Source organism: Myxocyprinus asiaticus, chromosome 16, assembly GCF_019703515.2.
Source record: "Myxocyprinus asiaticus isolate MX2 ecotype Aquarium Trade chromosome 16, UBuf_Myxa_2, whole genome shotgun sequence".
NCBI classification, from domain to species: Eukaryota; Metazoa; Chordata; class Actinopteri; order Cypriniformes; family Catostomidae; genus Myxocyprinus; species Myxocyprinus asiaticus.
Genome location: NC_059359.1, coordinates 37,000,093 through 37,026,516, shown reverse-complemented (window position 1 = coordinate 37,026,516; position 26,424 = coordinate 37,000,093). Strand labels below are relative to the sequence as shown.

General features: G+C 37.9%; 2 protein-coding genes across 2 annotated transcripts in view; both read left to right on the top strand.

The window, feature by feature from the left end:
• Nucleotides 1–4,000, top strand: part of LOC127454024 (U4/U6 small nuclear ribonucleoprotein Prp3-like) — a 28,895-nt gene extending 24,895 nt beyond the window's left edge. The window contains exon 17 of the mRNA XM_051720949.1: nucleotides 2,649–4,000. Within this exon, the coding sequence (XP_051576909.1) occupies nucleotides 2,649–2,798 (150 nt within the window). The 3' untranslated portion in view covers nucleotides 2,799–4,000. The remainder of the gene's footprint in view (nucleotides 1–2,648) is intronic.
• A 2,522-nt stretch (nucleotides 4,001–6,522) lies between these two features.
• ice1 (KIAA0947-like (H. sapiens)) lies at nucleotides 6,523–26,295 on the top strand. Its single transcript, XM_051720948.1, has 22 exons — nucleotides 6,523–6,764; nucleotides 7,171–7,229; nucleotides 7,416–7,451; nucleotides 7,934–7,951; nucleotides 9,022–9,133; nucleotides 10,267–10,343; nucleotides 12,831–12,868; nucleotides 13,051–13,133; nucleotides 13,611–13,687; nucleotides 13,970–14,007; nucleotides 15,134–15,216; nucleotides 15,320–15,356; nucleotides 15,447–15,497; nucleotides 15,620–15,700; nucleotides 15,805–16,238; nucleotides 19,775–22,147; nucleotides 22,243–22,411; nucleotides 22,604–22,764; nucleotides 23,059–23,249; nucleotides 23,356–23,456; nucleotides 23,990–24,088; nucleotides 25,902–26,295. The coding sequence occupies exons 1-22, from the start codon at nucleotides 6,675–6,677 to the stop codon at nucleotides 26,081–26,083; spliced, it is 4,590 nt and encodes a 1,529-aa protein (XP_051576908.1). The 5' UTR covers nucleotides 6,523–6,674; the 3' UTR covers nucleotides 26,084–26,295.
• Nucleotides 26,296–26,424: the final 129 nt, after the last annotated feature.

Below are 26,424 nucleotides of genomic sequence, written 5' to 3'. Positions count from 1 at the left end.
CCTCCCCTGCCCATCATTTGGCAAACCGCTTACAGGCAGAAACTGAAACAGGCAGCACCCGCCCTCAGAACGATCCAGTGCTGGTCGGACCAATCTGATTCTATGCTACAAGACTGTTTTGATCACGCGGACTGGGAGAAGTTCCAGTCCGCCTCTGAAGACATCGAGGTCTACGCTGATAGCGTAACGTGTTTCATTAGGAACTGCATAGATGACTATACGGATCTACCCAAACCAAAAACCGTGGATTAATAGCGATGTTCATGCGGCACTTAATGCGTGGACCTCCGCTTTTAATTCTGGGAACATACCAGTTATGCCCTCCACAAAACTATCAGAGCAGCCAAACGCCAGTACAGGAACAGGATTGAAGGACAGTTCAACACCACTGACTCTAGAAGCATGTGGCAGGGAATTAATATCATCACAGACTTCAAAGGGAATAAAAACCTCGCCATGAACACCGCTGCCTATCTCCCGGATGAGCTTAATACTTTTTATGCTCGTTTGAGGGAAATAACACTGCCTTCGTGGAGAGAGCTCTCGCGGCTGAAGCTACAGATGTTAGTTCACTCTCCGTCTCTGTAGCAGATGTAACCCGATCCTTCCGAAGGGTGAATATCCGTAAAGCCGTGGGTCCAGACGGCATTCCGGGCCGCGTCATCAGAGCGTGCGCAAACCAGCTGGCTGTTGTTTTTACGGACATTTTCAACCTTTCCCTCTCCTTGTCTGTGGTCCCCACATGCTGTAAAACGTCCACCATTGTGCCTGTTCCAAAGCAATCCAAAATCACTTGCTTAAATGACTGGCATCCTGTTGCTCTGAACCCCATCATCAGCAAATGCTTTGAGAGACTAATCAGTGACTACATCTGCTCTGTGCTGCCTGCCTCACTGGACTCACTGCAGTTTGCATACCGTAACAACCTCTCCACTGATGATGCCATTGCATCTACACTACTCACTGCCCTCTCCCACCTGGAAAAAGGAACACATATGTGAGAATGCTGTTTGTAGACTACAGCTCAGCATTCAACACCATAGTGCCCTCCAAGCTTGATGTGAAATTCCGGGCTTTGGGATTAAACAGCTCGCTGTGCAGCTGGATCCTGGACTACCTGTCAAGCGGATGCCAGGTGGTTAGAATGGGCAGCAACATCTCCTCATCACTAACCCTCAACACTACAGCCCCGCAGGGTTTGCTGATGAAACGATGATGGTAGATCTGATCACTGACAATGATGAAACAGCCTACAGAGAGGAGGTGCACACTCTGACACGCTGGTGTTAGGAGCACAACCTCTCCCTCAACGTCAGTAAGACCAAAGAGCTTGTGGTGGACTTCAGGCGAAAAGACAGAGAACACAGCCCCATCACCATCAATGGAGCACCGGTGGAGAGAGTCAGCAGATTCAAGTTCCTCGGTGTCCACATCACAGAGGAACTCACATGGTCCGTCCACACTGAGGTCGTTGTGAAGAAGGCTCACCAGCACCTCCTCTTCCTGAGATGGCTGAGGAAGTTTCGAATGACCCACCACATCCTCACACGGTTCTACACCAGCACTGTAGAGAGCATCCTGACTGGCTGCATCACTGCCTGGTACGGCAACAGCACTGCCCTCAACTACAAAGCCCTGCAAAGGGTGGTGCGAACTGCCAGACACATCATCGGAGGTGAGCTTCCCTTCCTCCAGGACATATATACCAGGCGGTGTGTGAAAAAAGCTCAGAGGATCATCAGAGACTCCAGCCACCCGAGCCATGGGCTGCTCTCTCTGCTACCATCAGGCAGGCGGTATTGCAGCATCAGGACCCGCACCAGCCGACTTCTTAAATTCCTCTAAATTCTAGAGACTGTTGTGCATGAAAATCCCAGGAGATAGCAGTTACAGAAATACTCAAACCAGCCCGTCTGGCACCAACAATCATCCATGCGATTATCTAATCAGCCAATTGTGTGGCAGCAGTGCAGTGCATAAAATAAGGCAGATAAGGGTCAGGAGCTTCAGTTAATGTTTACATCAACCATCAGATTGGGGAAAAAATATGATCTCAGTGATTTGGACCATGGCATGATTGTTGGTGCCAGATGGGCTGGTTTGAGTATTTCTGTAACTGCTGATCTCCTGGGAGATCTCCATTTCATGCACAACAGTCTCTAGAATTTACTCAGAATGTTGCCAAAAACCAAAAAACATCCAGTGAGCGGCGGTTCTGTGGACAGAAATGACTTGTTGATGAGTAAGGTCAACAGAGAATGGCCAAACTGGTTCGAACTGACAAAGTCTACAGTAACATAGATAACCACTCTGTACAATTGTGGTGAAAAGAATAGCATTTCAGAATGCTATTCTGAGATGCGGGTTGGCGCGGTTTTGGTGGCACAAAGGGGACCTACACAATATTAATCAGGTGGTTTTAATGCTGTGGCTGATCAGGGTGTGTGTGTGTGTGTGTGTGTATATATATATATATATATATGCATTGTATACACTGTATATTTATTATAAGAAAAATCTAATTTTGTCAACTTTGATTTCATGGGGCTATTAAAGCAAAATAATATCTTTTTTTTTTTTCTTTATTGTTGAATTTAATAAACTCGTATGTACTTTCTTATAAATTCTTATACATTTCCTTTTTTCAGGGCACAGCCAAGGAACGTAGCTATGGAGAGATTAAGTTTAAGCAGTGTCCTACGGAGAGCATGGCTCGGGAACATTTTAAGAAGCATGGCACCGAGCACTACTGGGACTTAGCTCTGAGTCAGAGCGTGCTGGAGACAACCGATGATTGAGACATGGACAGAATGTAGCAGAAACTGAAACGACACAAGAAAATGTAGTGGAGTCTGTGGCGGGTGCACAGCTATTTTTTGTTTTTGAGCAAAGTGGAATGGACTGGCATAGAGAAACGTGTGTAAATACAGCTCGAGTGTGTGAAAGAATGATGATGAGTGTTTTGCGTGCCTGCCTTACAGGTGTAAAATAATGCAAAGCTTAAGAGCAAGAGTTGTTGTGTTTAACTGAATTGTTAACATACTTATACTGCAGGACACATGTTGGCAGATTGAACAAGGACTTTAGTTGATGCAATGGTTTTGTATCTCTTGTAACAGTCTCTTGTAATCAGCAGTTTGTGATCATGTTTTATGGCTTCTTCCTTGGATCCACCTTGTTTGATGTATTGATGCAGTCTTATAAAAAAAAAAAAAAAAAAAGCAAGCCTCACTCCTGTTATAAGAAGTTAATTGACACTGTGTAGTTTGTTACTTAATGAGCAGACATGTTTCAGTGCATAACGAAAAGCATTGGTTTCTATATAACACACAAGGGTTTATTTTAAAGTGTTGCCATGCATGTTTAAAAAAATGAGGATTTTTGTTTTCATTTTGGATGACATACCAATTTCCAGTAGAAAGAGACAACCTGGCTTGATAAATCTGCTTATGGCACATCTTTTTGTTTTTTGTTCCCTATTGTTTTTCCCATTTGTTTTCTCTTGACAAGGACTCAAATGCAGATATCAACTGTACATAAACTTCAAATAACCAAATGCTGGTGATTAAAGCTGGAAGAAAAAAGAAAATCAAGGTTGTTTCAATTAAAATATTTAGATCTATGTTTATTAAGATTCTAGTCGACATAGTTGTTGATCTAAGAAAAACAAAGGGAGGTTACTTCATTTAGGTCAGTTGTGTGAACAATATGATTTAATAGATGGGGTAGCGTGGCAATAATTTATCCATATCCTACTACACTACCGTTCAAAAGTTTTAGAACTCATTTTTTGTTCTTGAAAGAAATTAATGCTTCTGTTCACCAAGGTTACATTAAATCGATCAAGAATTACAGTAAAGGGAATGTTACAAATTACTTTATATTTAAATAAATGCTGTATTCTTCAAACATCCAATAATCCTCTATAATTGCAGCAATGCAAGTGTTTGGCATGTACTGTTCATTAAAGCTGCCAGTTTAGGTCCACTGAGGAGTCGGTTTCTCAAACTAGAGACTGAATGATGAAATGTGTTTCTTTTTTGGCCATACTTCATTAAGTAGAACAACCATTTTTAATTTGTTCTTGAGGACCAAATTGGCACGTTTTAATTTCTTGAGGATTATTTCTTAAAGGGGTAGTTCATCCAAAAATGAAAATTCTCTCATCATTTACTCACCCTCATGCCATCCCAGATGTTTGACTTTCTGTCTTCTGAAGAACATTAAGATTTTTAGAAGAATATTTCAGCTCTGTTGGTCCATACAATGCAAGTGAATAGTGATCAGACCTTTAAAGCTCCAATTATTTTCTTAGACTGGAAGCTTGCACACAATGTGTAGAAAAAGTCTTACAATTTTTTAGTTTATGGTAATTGTAAGACTTTTTCTACACATTGTGTGCGAGCTTCCCCTCTCTTTTGGACTGTTGTATGATTTTTTTGAGCTTATGCACCAAAAGCTACTTGGAAATATAAGCCCTTTCAGTATTTGTCGTGGACATTATAGTATATTTTTCTATATCATAGTGTATTTTTATATATCAAACATAGAAAAGTACTTATATAGAATAGCCTGGACTTTGTGTGACCCAGGAGATAGCATATGAGGTTAAAAGTGTTTATGCAGCAAGAAACACAGTGCACTCAGCTGTAGCAGAGACTGGTACCATGATAACAGAAAGCACTGGGAAACAGCTAAGTTAAAGATTAACACAGCCAATGGTCAAAGTGACCATATTATGCTCAAGACTGTTATATTTACTCAAAATGTATACTTTTATAATAAATGAATTTAAAAGGTTATTTTAAAAAAATATACTAAAAGCCAGGTTTCCACCATTAAAAAGAAATTAAAGGCTCTGTGAAGTAATGGTGGCGGACAGTATCCATTGACTACAAAAAATAATAAAGAGGCATTGACATGAGGTAATACCAGATAACAAACTGTAAAAAAGATGAGGGTCTGGACCAAGGGATTCAGATCTCAGCTGACATCTGGGGTTTGTTGGTCTGCTCAATAAACTAACCTTTGACACCTGGAACTCCTGACTTCCAGAGTTTTCTTACTGAGAGGGAAGAAGTTTTCCACGCTCCACAACAACGTCTACAGCTTTTGTTCTGCTGTTGGTTTACTACTTAGTAGACTGGAGCAATGACTGCTGAAAATGGGGCTTGGCCATCATGGGTAAAAATTTTATTTTAAAATAAATACAAATTATAAAACACCCGTTTCAAACCATTATAATAATTTGCAACATTACTGATGTTTTTGCAGCATTTTTGATCAATTTAATTAATCTTTGGTGAAAAGAAGCAGCATTTTTTTTTTTTTTAACTGTCTTAGTGTTCCTAAACTTTTAAAAGGGAAAATTAAGCCTTTTTGTTTTCATTGTAATTGAAATTCATTTTATAATCTGAAATTAGTAGTAGTACTGTACAACTACTACTCTTAATAATATTACTAGATATGTGTATTACTATGTATACAATAAACTGTCATTTTGTTTTTCATAAAATGATCTACAGTTAATCTTTATAGAGCTGTTCAGCCGTGACGTCATTTGAAGGTGATTTCACTATGGGTTTTTATAATGGGGTTTCTGAACTTGAGTAAAATAAGGTCTGTGGTGAACAGTACTTGACGATACATGGACGTTTTGTTCTACAACATAAATTACACAGTCATACCTCAAACGTCAATTTTGAAGCCTTCTTGTGTGTGTGCGTGTTTTTAAAGTATGTAATTCAATACAGCTTCAAAATTCACGTTTGAGGTATGACTGTGTGTAATTTATGTTGTAGAACAAAACGTCCATGTATCGTCAAGTACTGTTCACCACAGACCTTATTTTACTCATAAGTTCAGAAACCCCATTATAAAAACCCATAGGAAAATCCTGAGGGAACCTAAGGAGAATTCTCCTCCGGGTTTTTGGACTTCAAGCTGAACAGCTCTATTCCCAGTACATTTTACGCCATAAAATGTGTTTTGGATGTGCCACAACAACGTGCACGTCACAGCTTTTTTTGTTGTTGTTGTCGTTGTTTTGGCGCCAACAAGTATTACCAAAGTTCCTATAATGACATCTGCGCTTGTCCCTTTGACCTGATCACAGCGCTTTGAAAAGTCTCAGACACCACGTGACATCGCGCTTCCGTTCCCCCTTGGATGATTCTGAACAATTGAAAATACACTGTGGAGAGATAAAACAGAAGGTTTATTTGTAAGAGGCGTCGTACTAGACCAATCAAAGCCAACACTTGGGACACAAAATCCCGCCGTTAGACACATATTTTTCGTACGAACTCTCCTTTCTACATGCTTTTATTTCAGAACGCATTTCCACGCCATACTATGCCTGAGACCTTACCATATTAATGTACTTAATTTATGGTTCAGTTTCATACTGTACATTATTTATTTATTAAGTGATGTAAATTATGTTTGAAATAACACTATTATAATTCTTTTTACATTTCTAAAACTTTCTCACGTTTTTGGATCAGGCTTTTCGACGGACAGCCGGGGTCTTTCCCGTGGGGTCCTCAGTCAACGTGTTTCGGAACGTTTGTATGTGCGATGATCTGATGGGTTGTTTTGGTTGCACGGTTTTACATATTATGAGGGATTTCAACACACGCATACGATTCCGCTGTTATTATTGAATCTATACCATGATGCCGGGGGAGAACCAGTCCAAAGCCGGAGGAATCGCCTCTGAAGCGACTACTGGCACTTGTCAAAACTGCACTGTTTTAAATCAGGTGAGAAGTTTATTCCTCAAACTCACTGACAGTCCAGGAATGTGGTTACTATATTAGTTTACATAGTAATGGAGACCAGGTCAGTTAATGAGTGAGTTTATATGATATTAACCTGAGTGGCATTTGTTACTAAAACATGTTGAGTTTGTGTAGATGATTTCAAGATAGGTGGCGTTTAAAGTATCTGTCTCAGACACTGTAGATTTTTATTATTCAGGCAAAACATTTTAGAGTAACATTGTGCTTAACATAATGCAACACGTTGGAACAGAATGCATGATCAAATTCATTTCTAGAGTTTAATACGGAGATACTGGTGATATTCCTGTAAAATTGATGAAATGCCTTATTAATGGTAGTGACTGTTGCTGATATATATAATGCTGTTGTCTTACATGTTTTTCAGAGTTTAGATGAATATGTGGCTGCTTTGTTAACTCTTAAGCAGAAGATCATCGACACAGAGTGAGTGAATATCTAATTGATGAATTATTCCAATATATTAAACTCTAATCAACTATAAGGTTATAAAACAGAACTTTTGCTTGACTAGTTTGAAGCACTGAAATTATCCCAATGCAATGTCAATTAAAACAATACAAACAAATTACATTATTATCAGCCTGTAACCTTTTTACATTTTTATTTCAGCCGTCTCTTGAGTGAATACAAAGAGAAGTGTGGTGATATCCTTTTTAAATCTATTCTGGGCAATTCCATATTCTTGTCTGCTTTGTCAGCTTCTTGCTGATTTACTGTATTAATTTATTTAGTGAAATAAAACACTTAACTATTTGCAAACTAGGACACTTGTATGTTGTGGTTTGTGCTGAATTTAATTAGCTAGACGCTGTTGTTGCCCCATGTTTGGAGAAGGATATAGCTGCAGGCAGAGCGCCAAAAAGGGTCTGTGAGTGGAAGTGACGCCTCCTCTTGGAGTTGGCGCAACCCCCTTTTGGAGTAACTCCGCCTTCTTTTGGAGATTCTGCCCCCCCTCCCCCGTTTAGAGATTTCCAGCCTGCAGCTATACCTACTTGGATGTTTGAACCCTAAACCACCTTAAAGTTTATGATGATAACTTAATAAATAAGATGCTGAAATATAAGTTTAGACAACTTTCAGAGTATATTCTATGGATCCATCTCTGTTTTTCTTGACCAAAAATTACAGCTTCAGAAATCACAGAGGTAAGACAGATTTTTTTTTTTTAAATTTCAACAAGTGTAATTTCTGTGCAATTAGTGTCAACATACTGAATTGCAAAAATAACGACTCTAGCAGGTTTCCCAAGCACTCCCCTGTCTTTTATTGGTCATAAAACAGATAGTCCCGCCCCTAATCCATGCCATTAGTTGAGCCAATCCTGCGATTTAAAAAAAAAAAAAGAAGAAATTAGACAAGAATGGTTCTCATATCGTTGTAGGAGAATATAGGAGAACATTTTAACAGAACAAATTGCACACTCCACCTTTAAGAGTAAAAAAAGAAACTGATTTTTATGATGAAATGGGTATTGGGGAAAGCATATAAAAAAATTGTTCTAAGGCTGTCAAATAAAAATTCGGAATTTGAATATTCATCGTTTATAAGATAATGCATATTCGAATGCTAAAATGAGCATTTTACAGCAAGATGCAGCACAAAGGTAAAAAGACATCCGTCTTGCGCACGTGTTTGGAGTGAATGGCCCTTTGGATGGAGGTCTTAGCCTTTGTTTCTTGCTCTCTTATAGTGTCTCACTGTAAAAGCATTCGGTACGTACAACTATTTAATGAAAAACACTGCGGTACCACCGGTATTGTGAAGTTTGTGTTTTTGGTAGTACTATGGCACCGGTATAGGCTACTGTGCAACACTAAGTTAACACAGAACCATCTATTGAAGCATTTCTTTTCTTGTTTTAATTTTTACATAAGATTTGAGCATATGAACTGGCTCAATCTTTTGACTGAATCATTTTGTGCATTTTTGTTAACAGCCAGATATGTTCTTTGCAATTAACAATCTCTACAACACGGTGCTGATTGGTTTATATTGATTCATTGCACCCTCTTATAGATGTAGGAGACAATGCCGTTTTAAAAATCAGATGTCTTGCAGCTACCTTTTCATCTACCTGAAATAATGTCTCTGAAATTAAAATTTAATTACAGTTTTGTTAATATTTAAGTGTATAATACAAATGTAGTTTTTTTTTTTTTTTTTTTTTTTTTTTCCAGCCTGTTTGACAGCCCTATTGTGTTCCTTTGTTTCTTAGAGAGAGCAGTAAACTGCACAGGCAGCTGGATGAGGTGCTGCTGAAGCTTGAGCCATTAGAGAAACAGACAGTGGAGTATGAACAGATGAAGATAGAGCTGGAGAAAACTAAGGTATGTGTTCAAACATGCTAATTATGGCCCATAACTGTACATTAAAACATCCAAGTAGGGGTGGGCGATATGACAAATCTTATATCACGATATGAGTAATTTTATATCACGATAACAGTTTTTGATATAGTAAAAGTTTTCTAGAAAACCAATAAAATTTGTTTATATATTAAATAACCATATTGTAATGCCTATTTTTGGAACTCCAGTCAGTGAATTAAATACTTAATCAATTAAAACTACTTCCTCTTTATTTGGAACAAGACAAACAGTGTCAAAGTAAATAAATGAATAAATAAAAATCAACTCGTATTCAAAAATCTACCTTATCAAAATGCTAAATATAACAGTATGCCACATTTCAGTTTAAAATGTTGTTGTCCAATATTATTATTATAAAGTTTGCTCAACTTAAGATCTTCTCAAAGCAAAAAAAAAACAAAATAAACACTTCTCGCTAAATAAATAAATGATTCTTTTGGTCATATGAAACAGTTTGCAGATTACATTTTTCTGCTCTGTACACCATGTCGCACCTGTTTTAATAACAAGCTCCTCTTTTTCTTGACCTGTTTGGGAGTCGTCCTGTTCTGTGGAGATTTCTTTCTCCATTTGGGGTTTTCCTGTGTCAAAAATGATTGAGTAGCTCTGAGCTCTCCTGTCTCTGGAGCACAAATATCTGACAGCCTCCTGGACTCACACGCACTACGGAGCTCCAGAGACAGCACACGCCACAGTCACGTGAAACATTCGTGTGTCAGATGAGAAGAATATTTCGCTTTTAAAGCGTGCAATTAAGGTCGTTGAATTTGTTTGGGCGGCCGCAGAAAAATGTTCAATGTCAGAAAAAACCCTGTCCATGTTTCTTTAATTCTCTGTCTCACGTGAAGCCCTTCCCACTCATAGATAAGCCCACGCTGCGCACATGGATGTTCACATATCGCGATATACCGGATATAGCAAAATCTCTATCGGTTGACACTTTATATCATCGCCACGATATATATCGTCATGTCGCCCAGCCCTACATCCAAGTCTTTTGAATTATGCATTGTGAGTTAGAAAAGCTGAATCTAACTGCTGATCATTTAAAATATTCATGTTGATTTCTTACTTTTTCTTCTGTACAACAGGCTGATTTGAGATCTTACCAGCAGAAGTGTGAGGATGCTGATAAACTGAGAGCTGAAAATGCCCAGACACTCACTCTGTAAGACCGCTATACTTTAAAGGTGCGCTCAGTAACTTTTTTGTTTGTGTCATCTCGGACTTACACTGACACCTAGTGGCGTGGATGCAGCATCATTCAGACAGTAGTTTTCCGTTACAGATGCCATTGTAGAAATTCACTGTTCACAATCAGCAATGATTCATTTAATCCATGAGTGAAAGTGTCAAATAACAGGATGGTTACCGAGATTAAGCGAGTAGTATTCGGCTAGTCATGTGATTAAAATCTTCATGTAGAATCAGGGTATCCGCGGGTCCTTAAGAAGTCTTACATTTACTTTTTAAATTTAAGGCCATAAAAAGTCTTAAATATCTTAAATAAATTACGAGAAGTCTTAAATTTCGTTTGCTGAGGTCTTAAATTTTGTGGCATGAATGGAGGAGACGAGTAAAAATCATCTCTCTCTCTCTCTCTCGTGCATTTAGCAGCTGACGCTTGAGTTTAGTGTGAGCACGCACAGGGAAGCACATTTTTAGTGAACATACGATGCTACACATGTATAAACCTTCATAAATGCAAATGGCGTTATTTTGCGTATCTAACACTGTCGCTCCTGCTTATAATCGACAAAGCTGTCAATGTTACAATTTGCAAGCGCGCAAGGCTGGAGCGGTCTTTTGACTCCTTTCAAATCGTTGCGCTTCCTTATTTTACATTATACCTTTGACAATAACTGTAAAGCTAACAGAACTACTCAGCTGCAGAGTTACACCTGTTACATCTCTCATCTCCATCTCTCTAGATCTAGGGCTGCCAACATAATTGACACTGTTCTCACGCTCTCACGCCACATGTCACTTTTCTCATGCAATGATAATGTCGTGGAGCAAAGAGGACACTGACAGCGCACAGATAGACAAGACAGCAAGCTGCATGATGCTGCGAGTTATTCAGACCAATCGGGGGAAAGCAGCAGCACAGTGTCTCTCCCTCTCTTTCTCTTTCATAATTTAATCTGTTAACATTTTCAATACATCTTGTCAACTTGGAGTGGTGGTGGTGTAGTGGACTAAAGCACTGAATTGGTAAGCAAAAGGTTGCTGGTTCAGTTCCCACAGCCACCACCATTGTGTCCTTGAGCAAGGCACTTAACTCCAGGTTGCTCCAGGGGGATTGTCCCTGTAATAAGGGCACTGTAAGTCGCTTTGGATAAAAGCGTCTGCCAAATGCATAAATGTAAATGTAACTTTAAACGGCAATTTTTAAGGTAACTGATGTTTGAGATATTTCACTCAAAAATGAAAATTGTCATCACTTACCTTCATGCTGTTGCAAACCTGTATGACTTTCTTATTTCAGTGGATATCAAAAGGAGATATTAGGGAGTTTCAGTCACCATTCACTTACTTTGAATGATAAACAAGATGCAGTGACAGTGAATGGTGACTGAGACTATACGTTTTACTTAACATCTCCTTTTTTGTTCCATGGCAGAGAAAAATTAATTCAGACTCAAGGGTGAGCAGTGATGACAGAAATGTCATTTTTAAATGAACTGCCCTTTAACTACCTGTTAAAGTATTTGTTAAAGGTATCTGCCAAGAAAAAATATATAAATGTTATTCAGCGCATGCTAGACCTTATCCACAGCAGCGGTATCTTTGATGTTTAATGACAATGACAACAAGGCTGTGAGGGATAGATGTACAGTCTCTTCAATGAGATGTACTGCAGTTTAAAGTGTTTTTGGATCGCTCCGTGAACAAAACATTGGAAAAATATATTGTCAAGGACTCTCAGTAGACAAAAAACTCCAGACAACATGAGTTGTGGAAAATCAGATGGGATATTGGAGTTTTTACAGATATATACCATGCATGCCATTGAAGAAATGGTAAGTCTATCCCTCACAGCTTCATTTCCATTCCCATTAAAAATCAAACATAAGGTCTATAGACCAATCCTCTTGTTTACAAAAATGTCAGCGCATGCGCAGTAAGTGGTGGCAGAACGCCCACTGACTGTTGTGTTAGATTTGACAGATTAGATGATTAAACGAATGTATGACACAAAACCATCATAAATACAAACATATTCATAGCGATACAATTACTATAATAAAATGAGTTAATAACAAACATGTAATCATGTTCGCTATAAATTTATGCTGCAAATTTGTGAGTTGAAATGATCTCAGTCCAGTGAGCTCTGTTGATGATCTTGAAGCTACAGCAGTCAACTAGAGCCCTCGGAATAATTTTTCAACAACATAATCCGATAAAAGTTCGAACCTGCAGATACCCTGAGAATAAAACCGCTTTTATAAAGTTACTGATATGACTGGAGTCTTCATCTCATATGAATGGTTATGATTTTATACATATGTTTAAAAATTACAGTTCATTTCTTTAGAAGTAAAACGTCTTAATGAGGAAAAAATTACTGAGTGCACCTTTAATTCCACTGTTGATTAGTTGCTTTTGTGATGTTGTCTTTTGCTCACATTATTTGTATATCTCTCCCCAGCAAAGACAAACTTGAAGAATCCTTAAGGAAGGCTGAGGGTATGTAGGACTAATTATTTTAGGATCAGGACATGTAAATCAGTAATTGCTGAAGGAAATCATATTCATCAGAATACAAAACGTCAAAACTGAAACCAGACTTGAATCAATGATCTGTAATCTCCTTGGATTCCTGGATCATATTTGTGTTGCCCATCAACATGTCATTGTTCCACTCACAGACGCAGTGCATGGACAAAACCTGGAGAATGAAAAGCTCAGAGCTGAAAAGAAAACACTGGAGGACAATCTGCTGAAAACTCAGGTTAGATGCTTTATAGTTAACAATGAGCCCTTGCTACCTTTATTAAATCTTTGTTCAATCAGTAAAAGCTGTACGTAGGTTGTGTAATCTTCTGTTCCAATAGCGTCTTATAGACCATTTCATTCTAAGGGCAAATGAGAAGGTGGAAAGTGTTCATTAAAATCTAAAATATATCTTACTAATTTTACTCAAATCATAAGTCGACTTGGTGAAGAAATGAAATGATAAAAAAAAATATGACATAACCCTTTTAATATTGTATAACTGGCATTAGTTTTCACGATTCTGCAGGATTTCTCTGATTTTGTTAATGTAATCAAAGTGGTATACTGGCATGTGAGTGGCTTCATCAAGCAAATAAATATTTATAACTACCACCTTAGATTGGCTATAAATCTATAGTCTCTTGGGTTTTGACTTTAATTTATTGTGTCATTGTGTCTTCAGTCTTACTGATTTTTTTATTTTTATTTCCAGGATTCCCTCAGGGAATTTCAGCAGACCGTTGAGGAGCTTGAGAATCTCAAGTTGGAGAATGCCAAGACACTGATTCTGTAAGTCCAACTGAGTCTGTTACAGTCATAATAAACAACTATAATTGTACAACAGTAGTGTTACTCTGATATATTACTTCTGTCATCTGCTATTTTACACTCTACTTTCAAATCGAAACACTGTGTTAGTGTACCACAACCTATCCTTAAGATTCCCATCAGTGTTTATGTGTATTAAGAATATGTTTGCAGGACTGGTACTGAATTTAATTTGGAATTCCAGGTGCAAAAAAAGTATATCCCAGGTTGCTTATATTCTGTAATGTGTTTTCCCCTACTCAGGAAAGGAAACCTTGAGAATGAACTTTTGTTGCTGAAAGGTCTGTTTTTGTTCTCTTACCATTACACTTGAGTGATTTTTTTTTAATTTTTTTTTATACACCGAGCAGCCACAACATTAAAACCACCTGCCTAATATTGTGTAGGTCCCCCTCTTGCTGTCAAAACAGTGCCAACCAGCATCTCAGAATACCATTCTGAGATTATATTCTTCTCACCACAATTGTACAGAGAAGTTATCTGAGTTACCGAAGACTTTGTCAGTTCTAACCAGTCTGGTCATTCTCTGTTGACCTCTCTAATCAACAAGTCATTTTCATCCACAGAACTGCCGCTCACTGGATGTTTTTTGTTTTTGCCACCATTCAGAGTAAATTCTAGACACTGTTGTGTGAGAAAATCCCAGGAGATCAACAGTTACGGAAATACTCAAACCAGTCCATCTGGCACCAACAATCATCCATGTGATTATCTAATTAGCAAATCGTGTGGCAGCAGTGCATAAAATCATGCAGATACGGGTCAGGAGCTGCAGTTAATGTTCACATCAACCATCAGAATGGGGAAAAAATTTGATCTCAGTGATTCGTACCGTGGCATGATTGTTGATGCCAGACAGGCTAGTTTGAATATTTCTGTAACTGCTGATCTCCTGGGATTTTCACACACAACAGTCTCTAGAATGTACTCTGAATGATGCCAAAAACAAAAAATATCTAGTGAGGGGCAGTTCTGCGGATGGAAATGCCTTGTTGATGAGAGAGGTCAACAGAGAATGACCAGACTGGTTAGAACAGACAAAGTCTATGGTAACTCAGATAACCGCTCTGTACAATTGTGGTGAGAAGAATAGCATCTCAGAATGCTATTCTGAGATTTAGGTTGGCGCTGTTTTGGCAGCACGAGGGGGACCTACACAATATTAGGCAGGTGGTTTTAATGTTGTGGCTGATCGTTTGTGTGTATGTGTGTGTGTGTGTATATATATATATATATATATATATATATGATTTCTGAATAAGGACTGTGACATCCTATTAAAGCAAGTCTTGGATCATTTAATAATCCCCATACCTAAGCATTTGACACCACTGTTCAACATCTGTTTTATAGTGTACTGTAAAGTTGGAGATAATTTTGGTCTCATCTTATTTTATGTGCGCACAGAGACAAAGTTTCAACAGAACAATCAAATAAATGACCTAAAGAATGAGAAAGGAAGGACTGAAGAAATTCTGCACACGACACAGGTTGGAATTGTACTTTTAGGCTGAATATCTACTGATGAAATAAAAAATGCAATATTGTGGGAGCTATTATCATTGTTGATATTTGTTTCCTTACTATATTTAGCAAAGGCTAAACAAACTTGAGAAGGAGTTCAACAAAGGTATGACTTATGCATAATTACATCTAGTAACTTTATATTATTTGAGCCATTGTTTTTAGCCATTAAACAAAATACATTTTTTTATCTTAGAGAAAAGGAGTACATCTTCCCAAACAGAGGCTGAACAGCAAATTGACAAAGGTGTGCATTGTTTAAAGCTGCTACACTTTGTTATTTATGAAATCCTTGGGTATTTTGAAAGAAAGCTGCTCCTACAAAATGTCTGGATACCGTTGGCCATTGTTAATGTGTTTTCTTTTCAGGCAAAGTCAGAATGCTTCTGGAAGAGCTCTGGCATTGCATGGAACCTTCATCACAAACCAAAGAAAAATTGCTTCTTACTGGTAATCATTCTTGAATTGATTGATCAAAACTGTACTTTGAGAAAATGTCTTCATGTCAAGTCCCTCAGCTTTGTAGTTAGAGGCAACCCATTTTTCTTCTACAGGAGAGCCTACACCATTGAAAAAACAACTTAAAAGAACACCACCTCAACCGCTGCCTATCAGTCCTGTAAGAAGACCGATTTCTCATCCATCTCCTGGGAAGCCCAGTCCAGAAACTCACTTGCAATCTCCAAAACTCTCAAGCTCCACACTGAAAGCATCTCCAGAGATCAGTACACTTAAATCATCACCTCAGAACTTGAACAAGCAGAACAAAGACCAGTTAATTACACCAAGCAGAAAGAGGAAAGTATGTTCAGATGTGCTTGAACAAATGAACACCTGGACTGATTATGCTAATGAGTCCTCATTGAAGGAAAGGAATGATAGAGACTTGTTACCTGAAAATTATTATTCAGATTTGGAGGACATTCAAGAGTGGTTCAAGCCTTTGCCTGCAGCTTTATCACCTGTGCGTAGCCCTTCAATAGTGCTGGTAAGTCAACATTAATTGTTTCGATAACATTGTTATTCTAGTGGTTTTTTGTTTTTAGAGTTTGCAGTGACAGTCCCTCTGAAGCAATTTGAGTTTCATGGTGATACAAGCAGAACTATGATTTCCAGAGAGATTCAGAGGATGGGATTCAAAAACATCTGGATTTATTTAAAACAATGTCAAAAGTAGCCTAATGGTAGTCATGTCAGTTGCAATGAAAAAACTTGTAATGAATACATAACTAATATATTAAATATAATAATATTAAAAATAATATTTGATCTGTTTTATCTAGGCAACTCAGCATTGTTTTTCAATCCAAGCCAAAAAAAATAAAAAAAAAAAGACTTCTCTCTAGTTAAAAATAAGCGTTTGCTTTGATTATGAAGCAAACCCCTCCGTCCCGCATTTTTCGGGGGATTTAGCCTTACATTGGATAGTGGTCTGGAAACCTACAGTTGAAGTCAGAAGTTTACATACACCTTATACACCAAATACATTTATACTCAGTTTTTCACAATTCCTGACATTTAATCGTAGAAAACATTCCCTGTCTTAGGTCAGTTAGGCACACTATTTTAAGAATGTGAAATGTCAGAATAACAGTAGAGAGAATTATTTTTTTCAGTTTTTATTTCTTTCATCACATTTCCAGTGGGTCAGAAGTTTACATACACTTTGTTAGTATTTGGTATCATTGCCTTTAAATTGTTTAAATTCGGTCAGACTTTTTGGGTAGCCTTCCACAAGCTTCTCACAATAAGTTGCTGGAATTTTGGCCCATTCCTCCAGACAGAACTGGTGTAACTGAGTCAGGTTTGTAGGACTCCTTGCTCGCACACACTTTTTCAGTTTTTTCAGATTGAGGTCAGGGCTTTGTTGGCCACTCCAATACCTTGACTTTGTTGTCCTTAAGCCATTTTGCCACAACTTTGGAGGTATGCTTGGGGTCATTGTCCATTTGGAAGACCCATTTGCGACTGAGCTTTAACTTTCTGGCTGATGTCTTGATGTTGCTTCAATATATCCACATAATTTTCCTTCCTCATGATGCCATCTATTTTGTGAAGTGCACCAGTCCCTCCTGCGCAAAGCACCCCCACAACATGGTGCTGCCACCCCCATGTTTCACAGTTGGGATGGTGTTCTTCGGCTTGCAAGCCTCACCATTTTTCTTCCAAACATTACGATGGTCATTATTGCCAAAAAGTTCAATTTTTGTTTCATCAGACCAGAGGAAATTTCTCCAGAAAGTAAGATCTTTGTCCCCATTTGCACATGCAAACTGTAGTCTGGCTTTTTTATGGTGGTTTTAGAGCATTGGCTTCTTCTTTGCTGAGCAGCTTTTCAGATTATGTCGATATAGGACTCATTTTACTGTGGATATAGATACTTGTCTACCTGTTTCCTCCAGCATCTTCACAAGGTCCTTTGCTGTTGTTCTGGGATTGATTTGCACTTTTCGCACCAAACTACGTTAATCTCTAGGAGACAATGCGTCTCCTTCCTGAGCGGTATGATAGCTGCGTGGTCCCATGGTGTTTATACTCGCATACCATTGTTTGTTCAGATGAACGTGGTACCTTCAGGCGTTTGGAAATTGCTCCCAAGGATGAACCGGACTTGTGGAGGTCCACAATTTTCATTCTGAGGTCTTGGCTGATTTCTTTTGATTTTCCCATGATGTCAAGCAAAGAGTTCTGAGTTTGAAGGTAGGCCTTAAAATACATCCACAGGTACACCTCTAATTCAGTACACCACCTATCAGAAGCTAATTGTCTAAAGGCTTGACACCATTTTCTGTAATTTTCCAAGCTACTTAAAGGCAAGTTAACTTGGTGTATGCAAACTTCTGACCCACTGGAATTGTGATTATAGTCAATTAAAAGTGAAACAATCTGTCTTTAAACAGTTGTTGGAAAAATGACTCATGTCATCCACAAAGTAGATATCCTAAACGACTTGCCAGAACTATAGTTTGCTAATATGAAATCTGTGGAGTGGTTACAAAATGAGTTTTAATGACTTCAGCCTAAGTGTATGTAAACTTCTGACTTCAACTGTAAGTGCATGGTTAACAACGGTGTTATTTAATCATTCCTGAGGTTATTTACTATGTGCGACCGTTTTTCTCTCTGTTTGTGGGAGAACAGATGCCGGTAGGAAAGCTTGACGGCATCATTAACAGTAACTAAGGGCAGCCGGGTTTATTGCAGAGAGTCAGTTTCACACCACAGAGAATGCAGGGATTTATTAACAAGCTCTTCCTCATTTTCTCTCAGAATGAACATAATGTAAAGTGATTAGAGCCTGAGTTTACGTTAACCGGATAATTCCAAAATGCTGTAAAAAACCATTACAAGTAACCCATTTATGAGGCATGAAACCAAATTAGCGCATTACCCATCTTAATTTGCGTTCTCTCTCTCTCTCTCCCTCCCTTCCTGGCACCACGTTATGTATTGCCATACTGCTTATTATTAGGGGTGAGGAAAAAAAATATATTCTGTTACAAATCGTTATTCTTGAGACAAACGATTTTAAAATTGTCTACCTGATGAAAAATCGATTTTTGATTTAAAAAAATTACACGTTTAGCTTAATTACACATTTAATACAATGATTGATAGATAAATATAGAAAGATATTGCTGTGGAGAGTATTTGTCAGGAGTCATTCTGCAGATTCTGTCTGACACTGCTTTAATAAATAGGTTAGCTGTATAAAGGCTTATCAAACTGTTGAATGCAGTGAGCAACATGTCGCGCCCACGCAATATTTATAATCTAACAGCTGTGCACTTTTGAATGCGGAGCCAATCGCCATGTGACTTCAAGTGCTCCGGTTACTTGAAGCATATCATCTGCATCTGGATGCGCAAAAGCGAATTGAAACGCGTCATTCAGCATCTGGGATGCGCATAAGCGGTTTTGTGCCGCACTTATTGGAGCTTTTCGTGTTTCATACTTTAGTAGTTTTGTGGGATTTATATCTTTAACCTATTTAATAGTTGAATATCTGTTAGTTATGCTGTTAAATGGCTGTGCTTAGAATCCATGTGTCCTTATGAAACACATATGATTGGGTAACATGGACATATACATGGGTACGTGGGTTCCTTAACACTGACTGGTCAACTAATAGCTCAGACAGTGCACAGACTTGTCGATTAGTAGTTTTACATTGGTAGTTTTACACATCCCTACCTGCAAATTCTGTATTACAGGGTGAAACAAATGTAATTTTAGACACAACTGTTCTTTAATAAAATAAATAAAAATTTCTTCATGAGAAAAAGGAGCTAGCACAACTTAATATATAAAAACATCAAATCACAATACTTAAAAATTCGCAATACATATTGAATTGGCATGAAAATATAGTACGAACATCGAATTGGGAGGTCTGTGGCAATTCTCAGCCCTACTCATTAATAATTGTGTAGGGCAAATAGTTAATTCCTTTTAACACTGGCTTGTAAAGTTTAGCTATTTTAATGTTACTGTCTGACCTGTAGTGAAATGTTTTTCTTTCAGGTCAGCCTCAATGACGACCTGCCAGAGCAGGAATATCTATTAAATAATAGGAAATCAGAAGCACTATCAAGCTTTCATTCAGATACTCTTGAAAATAGCACAAAATTAAAACCTTCAGATATCGAAGATCTGAAATTATTGAAGAATGAAAAAGTGGAAAAGTCTTCATTTCTCTTGTTCCCAAGCACTCCTCCGAAAACAAAATCAGCTGTATCTGATGATGATGATATGGACCTTCAAAACACATCATTTGACAGCCAATACATGGAGGTAGAGGATATATCAGAAGTAAATCATAACTGTGTGGACAACACCAAAAATCAGAAGAATACAGAACCAGGTTTAGTGAATGGACACAGAGCAGAGAATAACTTAGAAAATGACACCACTCAAACTGAAGCAGAGCTTCCGCTGATGAATCAAAACCATGAAAGAACAAAATTTGAGGATACAAAAGTCACAGATGAGATTAAAAATCTACCAGAAAACTCAGTTCCTCCGCAGCATGTTGAATCTGACCCAGTGTCCACATATTCTGTTGAATCTGCAGAATCCGAAAGTTCTAAGGTACAACCTAATGATGCATTGACGTCGAAGGTCAACAGCGTTTCAACAATAGTTGAAGGAAACTATAGTAAGAGGAGTGAGGAATTAGAGAGCTCTACACCCCTGGGAATAAGGACTGTTGCAGACATATCAACACATGACATTCAGAATATGCAGACCAACAAGGCAGCTACTGAGGATAGCAGTTTAAAACCTACAGAATACCAGAAGAGCTTTGATGAGAGAGAAAATGAAGGTGATTGCCTGTTAAGGTCCTTGAAGGATAAAGAATCATCATCAGAAGATGAATGGTTCTTTGGTTTGAAAAGAAAGGTTAGAGGGATTCGCTCAAGGTCTGAAGCAATGACCCCCTCAGATGAGTTGGACGTTGTGTCAGAGTTTAAGCAGTGTTCTTCTCCGAAGCAAATGTCCAGATTGTATTCAGAAAGCAGAGAATTATCGCATACTGGACTTTCCACAGAAAGTAAGTCTGATGATGAAAGAGGTTCTGAACCAGCAGAAATTGACTCAACTGTTCCGACTGTTTGCAAGTCACTGAGTCAAGAAAATAACCCTAAGAATACTGAAGAAGATGATGCAGAGAACTCAAGAAAAATTTCAACTCAAATCATCACCAAATCTTTTCAACAGAAAGATGAAATGTCAACTGATGCCCTTGGCTCTAGTGTTGAAAATGTGGTCAGTGATGTTTCAAACCACAAGGGAACATCAGGAGACTCTGCACTGGATAGTCTTGAGGGTACCAGCACACCATGCCAAGTTACTCCTGAACCAAGAAGTTCTACCTTTGAGAAAGATTTAGAGAACAATGGAAATACTTCACTTTTTTCAGGTCTCGACACCAAAGCTCCAATTACACCAACCTCTTGTTTATCTCTTGGAAGGGTTCGGACCGAGATGGGTCCACCCCTACCTCCAGTTGTTATGCCACTCACTGCTACTCCTCCAAGATTTGGAAAGCACCTCACTGCCTCAAAGCCTACTACATCATCCTCAAGATTATCAACTGATGGACCAAGTTATCCTAAGAATCTGCCACCAGTGCCTGTTAGTGATGCAGCTCTTCCAGATGCATCCAAAATGTCTCCATGTTTGACAACTCCATCACCTTCTTCTGGAGTTCCTTCTTCACCACTGCAGTTTGGATCAGCTACTCCAAAACATGCTGTTCCAGTCCCAGGAAGACTCCCGTCAACTGCTTTATCTTCCTCACCTCCTGCTGCTTCTCAGGAGAATTCCATGCAGATGCTTGACACTATGTATCCTGAGCTCTCCGCACGTGCCCGCACTCTAAACATACTCCGTGGGAATGTTAACCTGAACAGAACTTGTAATGAGAATGGTGCCTCCCCTCCAACTGTTAACCAGATATCAGGAAATAAATCGATCAGTTCTTCATCCACTGCCTTTACCAAGACCGAGCAAAAACCAAAAAGGACAGGTGTGAACATGCTTTTGCCAAAGAGTGCCAAAAGACTCCGACTTGACAACTGTTCACCTGCTCCTCCAGGTGTGGCTTCTCCTACAGAACAAGTAATGGATCATCAACCATTCGTTAAAACCCTTGAGTCCCTTGAATCTTGCCAGAAAATACAAAGCAATCAAGACCAGAAAATTGATGAAAAGCTGGACAACAAGAGAAATGACAAGCAGTTCCAGATCTCGGAAGCACTTTCCAGAATAGGGTTGTCCTGTTTTGAAGTGTTGCCTGTTGTCAAGAGCCATGTGTTTCTTGGGAGAATATCCCAGGTGCCAATTTTGATTGATGAAGAAAAGGCTGTCATTGCTGAGTTCTGTGTAAATCAGGTAAGCATCCATGCTTTTGGGAATTGAGATGGTTGTCTTAGTTAATACAAGCTTGTGGACATTGATGCATCTTTGCTTTTTCTCTGTTTCATCAGTCTTCAGCAGAAGAGCTCATGTCTGCCATCTTGTCAAAACTGAAGAAGGAGAGGAACATTCTGAGTTGTGAATATTTACAAGCTCTCTGTAGAGTCTACACCGGTTTATGTCGCCAAATAGGGGACTATCAGAAAGCTCATGCATTTGCATACAGCATCCTTAAAGAGGGTGAGTTTATAGCAACTTATTCCATGATGTTTATCTTCATTAAACGGGGGATAATTTCAGTGGTTTATCCTAACGTGCTGGTATTATTGCTGTAGGGTCTCAGAGTTAAATAAGCAAAGTACCATTAGCTTAAAACAAGGTTTGTCTAGAAATGTATTTATTGTTCATTCAGTCATGTTTCTTTACTCACAGACTTCCCTGATGCTCCTAAGCTAATTTTGTTCATGGTCACAACATGGCCAAGTGTGCTTCTCCATAAGACCTCCTTGTGCAAAGCCATCCACACAGTGGCCAAGCTAAAAGCAGGAGGAGAAATTTTGGAGTACCTCACCAAATATCTGCACTGGGATAAGGTTGGAACTCTTCATGGCCTTATCTTTTGCCTGAAGTCTTCAATTGAGAACTGAAGCCAACAACACATGCCATTACCAATAATTTGTATAACAAAGCAATCAGTTAAAAGAGTGTTTTAATGTAATTTTTTGCAAGACCCTGTTAATTATATTTTTGGCAGTGTTATTTTGTTACACATGTACCCTTTGAATCAACACACAAAAAAAAAAAAATGTAAAGTTTTTTTTATTTTTTTTTTATTTTTTATTTTTTTTAGATATTTCAGTTTAAATAACAGTTGTCTTATTTTCTAGAGCCCCCCTGATGATATCCAAAAACTGATCAGCAACACACTGAAGGCACTTCAGGAAGACAAAGATTTGACATTTAAGAAGCATCATCGCCACGGTGATGACCTTTGCCTTACTACCTGGGAGTACATTTACACCTTGGATATCCTGTGTACACACATGAAGTGGAAGTGGACACACGACTTTATAATTGGGTACAATTTATCTACTTCCCACAGAATGTTAAATCATTTAATGTTTACAAAAAAGAACATTTTATTAAAAAAATGTATAATGACCTTTTGGTTTTTAATTAAATAGCAAAGAGCTTTGGCCGATCATGAACACATGGGTGACACAGCCGAGGCCTCAGCAATCCCCAGTCCGGGATATTTCTGTAGCAGCTGTTCTGCGATTGATTGGTAAGTTAATGAATTTGCTTGAAATTATTTGAGTAATTAAGTAATTTATTTAAATTTAAATAGTTTAATAAGTCAATTTTTAAGTAAAATTATAAAGTTAAAAAGTTTTTGAATGTCATCAAATTATTTAACAAATGTAATTTATTTTTTAAACAAAGTTTAATAAAAAATGTAGTTACTGAATTTATTAAGTTATTTAATTTGCATAAAATAAAGTCATTTTTAAACAGTTTAATAAAATAAGGTAATTAAAACAATTTTAAATTATACAAATATAAAGCTATTGAATTTAAAGAAAATAATTTTTCATTTTATTTATATACAATTAAAAGTTTAAAATAATGTTATTAAAATGCTAAAGTTAAATTATAATTTCCAAAGAAAAAGGCATTAAAAGGCCACAAATAATAATAATAATAAAAGAAAATTAAGCCATCTGAAAGATAAAAACAAGGTTTGACATCTTTTGCTAAATGTTCTCTCGCTCTCTCTTTTTCGTTCTTTCTTTCTTTCTTTCTTTCTTTCTTTCCCAGGACGACTTGGTCAGTTAGGGATGAAGCAGAGTCTATCCAAATCAGTCCAAAATGTTGCAAAAGCCATAAACCTCTTTGGCAAACATGGGATTACAGAAGGTACTGAACATGTAATAATGAAACTACTGAAATTGCAAAGTTTTACAACTAAGCATAGTTTAATTTGATCTTTTTAGGTTGTAAATACACCTACCGTGGTGGCCAAAAATATTGGCACCCTTAGTAAATATGAGCAAATAGTTTTAAAATATTTAAGGATAGATCAAAAGGATAAATGATGCAGATTTTTATGGTAAATAAAAATCTGCATCATTTATCCTTTTGAGCTTTCATTTCTAACATTTAACTGAAGTAAAAGAATTAAAACAGAGGAAATATCTCATTAAATACATATTTTTCTCCAAAACGCATTGGCCATAATTATTGGCACCCTTTTATTCAATACTTTTCGCAACCTCCCTTTGCCAAGATAACAGCTCTGATTCTTCTCTTATAATGCCTATTGAGATTGGAGAAAACCTGGCAAGGGATCTGAGACCATTCCTCCGTGCAGAATCTCTACAGATCATTCAAATTCAGAGATCCATATTTGGTGGACTCCTCTTCAGTTCACCCCACAATTTTCTATGGGGTTCAGGTCAGGGGACTGGGATGGCCATGGCAGAACCTTGATTTTGTGGTCAGTGAACCATTTTTGATGTTGATTTTGATGTTTGTTTTGGATCACTGTCCTGCTGGAAGATCCAACCAGGGCCCGTTGTAAGATTTCTGGCAGAGGCAGCCAGGTTTAGATTTTTTATCTGTTGGTATTTGATAGAGTCCATGATGCCATGTATCCGAACAAGATGTCCAGGACCTCTGGCAGAAAAATAGCCCCACAACATTAAAGATCCAGCACCACATTTAACCGTGGGCAATGGGTACGTCTTCATCTCTGTGTGCGCCAAACCCATCTCTGGTGTTTGCTGCCAAAAAGCTCTTTTTTTTTTTTTTTTTTTTTTTTTTTTCTTTTTTTTTTTTTTCATCTGACCATAGAACCCGGTCGCATTTGAAGTTCCAGTAGTGTCTGGCCAACTGAAGATGCTTGAGTTTGTTGTTGGATGAGAACAGAGGCTTTTTTTCTTGAAACCCTCCCAAACATCCTGTGGTGATGTCTGATATTTTTTATGAGACTTTCTGGTCCCAAGACCCAACTAATTTCTGCAATTCTCCAGCTGTGATCCTTAGAGATTCTTTGGCCACTTGAACCATCCTCCTCACTGTGATTGGAGACAATATAGACACACGTCCTTTTCTAGGCCAATTCTTAAGATCTCCAGTTGACTGGAACTTCCTAATTATTGCCCTGATGGTGGAAATGGGTATTTTCAATGCTTTGGCAATTTTCTTATGGCCACTTTCCATTTTGTGAATCTCAACAACCTTTTGCCGCACAATAGAAATATATTCTTTAGTCTAACCCACTGTGATTGATGAATAAAGGAATTTGGCCTGTGTGTGTTACCTCATTTATACCCCTATGAAACAGGAAATCATGGCTGAACAATTTCATGTTCCTAGTCACCCAGGTGCACTAAAAAATGTAAAATACGAATGGGAATATACTTCAGATATATTTTACTCAATAGAATTTCTAGGGGTGCCAATAATTGTGGCCAATGTGTTTTGGAGAAAAATATTTATTTAATGAAATATTTCCCCTCTTTCAATTGTTTTACTTCAATTAAAGGTTCGATTTTTGTGAATATTTTGAATGAAAGATCAAAAGGATAAACAATGCAGATATTTTTTTCACAGCCTTCTTTGCTCATATTTACCAAGGGTGCCAATATTTTTGGCCACCACTGTACAACTTTTGTGTTAGCAGCCCAGACCCTTAAAAACAACCACTAACCACTTGCTATGATTGCAGGTGTACCAAAGGAGGTGCAGTTATCTGCTGTCTATGCCATTTATGACCTGGCACCCTGCAATCCCAAAGATGCCCTGGAGGCTCTGGCATCATGGCGGAGTGAGACCACACAGCCAGTACCCACTGCTGTGACTAGCTGCATCACACAGATCGGTTCACTTTGTCGCCAAATAAAATCCTGATCTTGTATTTTAAAATCTGCACATGTTCTTTTATATAAAAAAATAAAAATCCTAAAAATGTGACTGTGAACTTACTCTAAAAAATGTGTTACAGAATATCTGTTCATTACAGAAAAACAATCATGCCATTCATGTACATTTGTGTATATTTTGTATGTAGATTAAAGATATTAAGTTTATATACCATAAAGAGCATTTGTATTTGAACTTTACCATGTGGTTGTTCCTTTGACTTGTCAAATTTGTCATTATCACCATATAAACACTTCAACAGGTATGATTTGTTTATTTTTTAGTTTCTTATTTTTGGACTGGAATTTGTATAGGCTACTCTTAAAAAA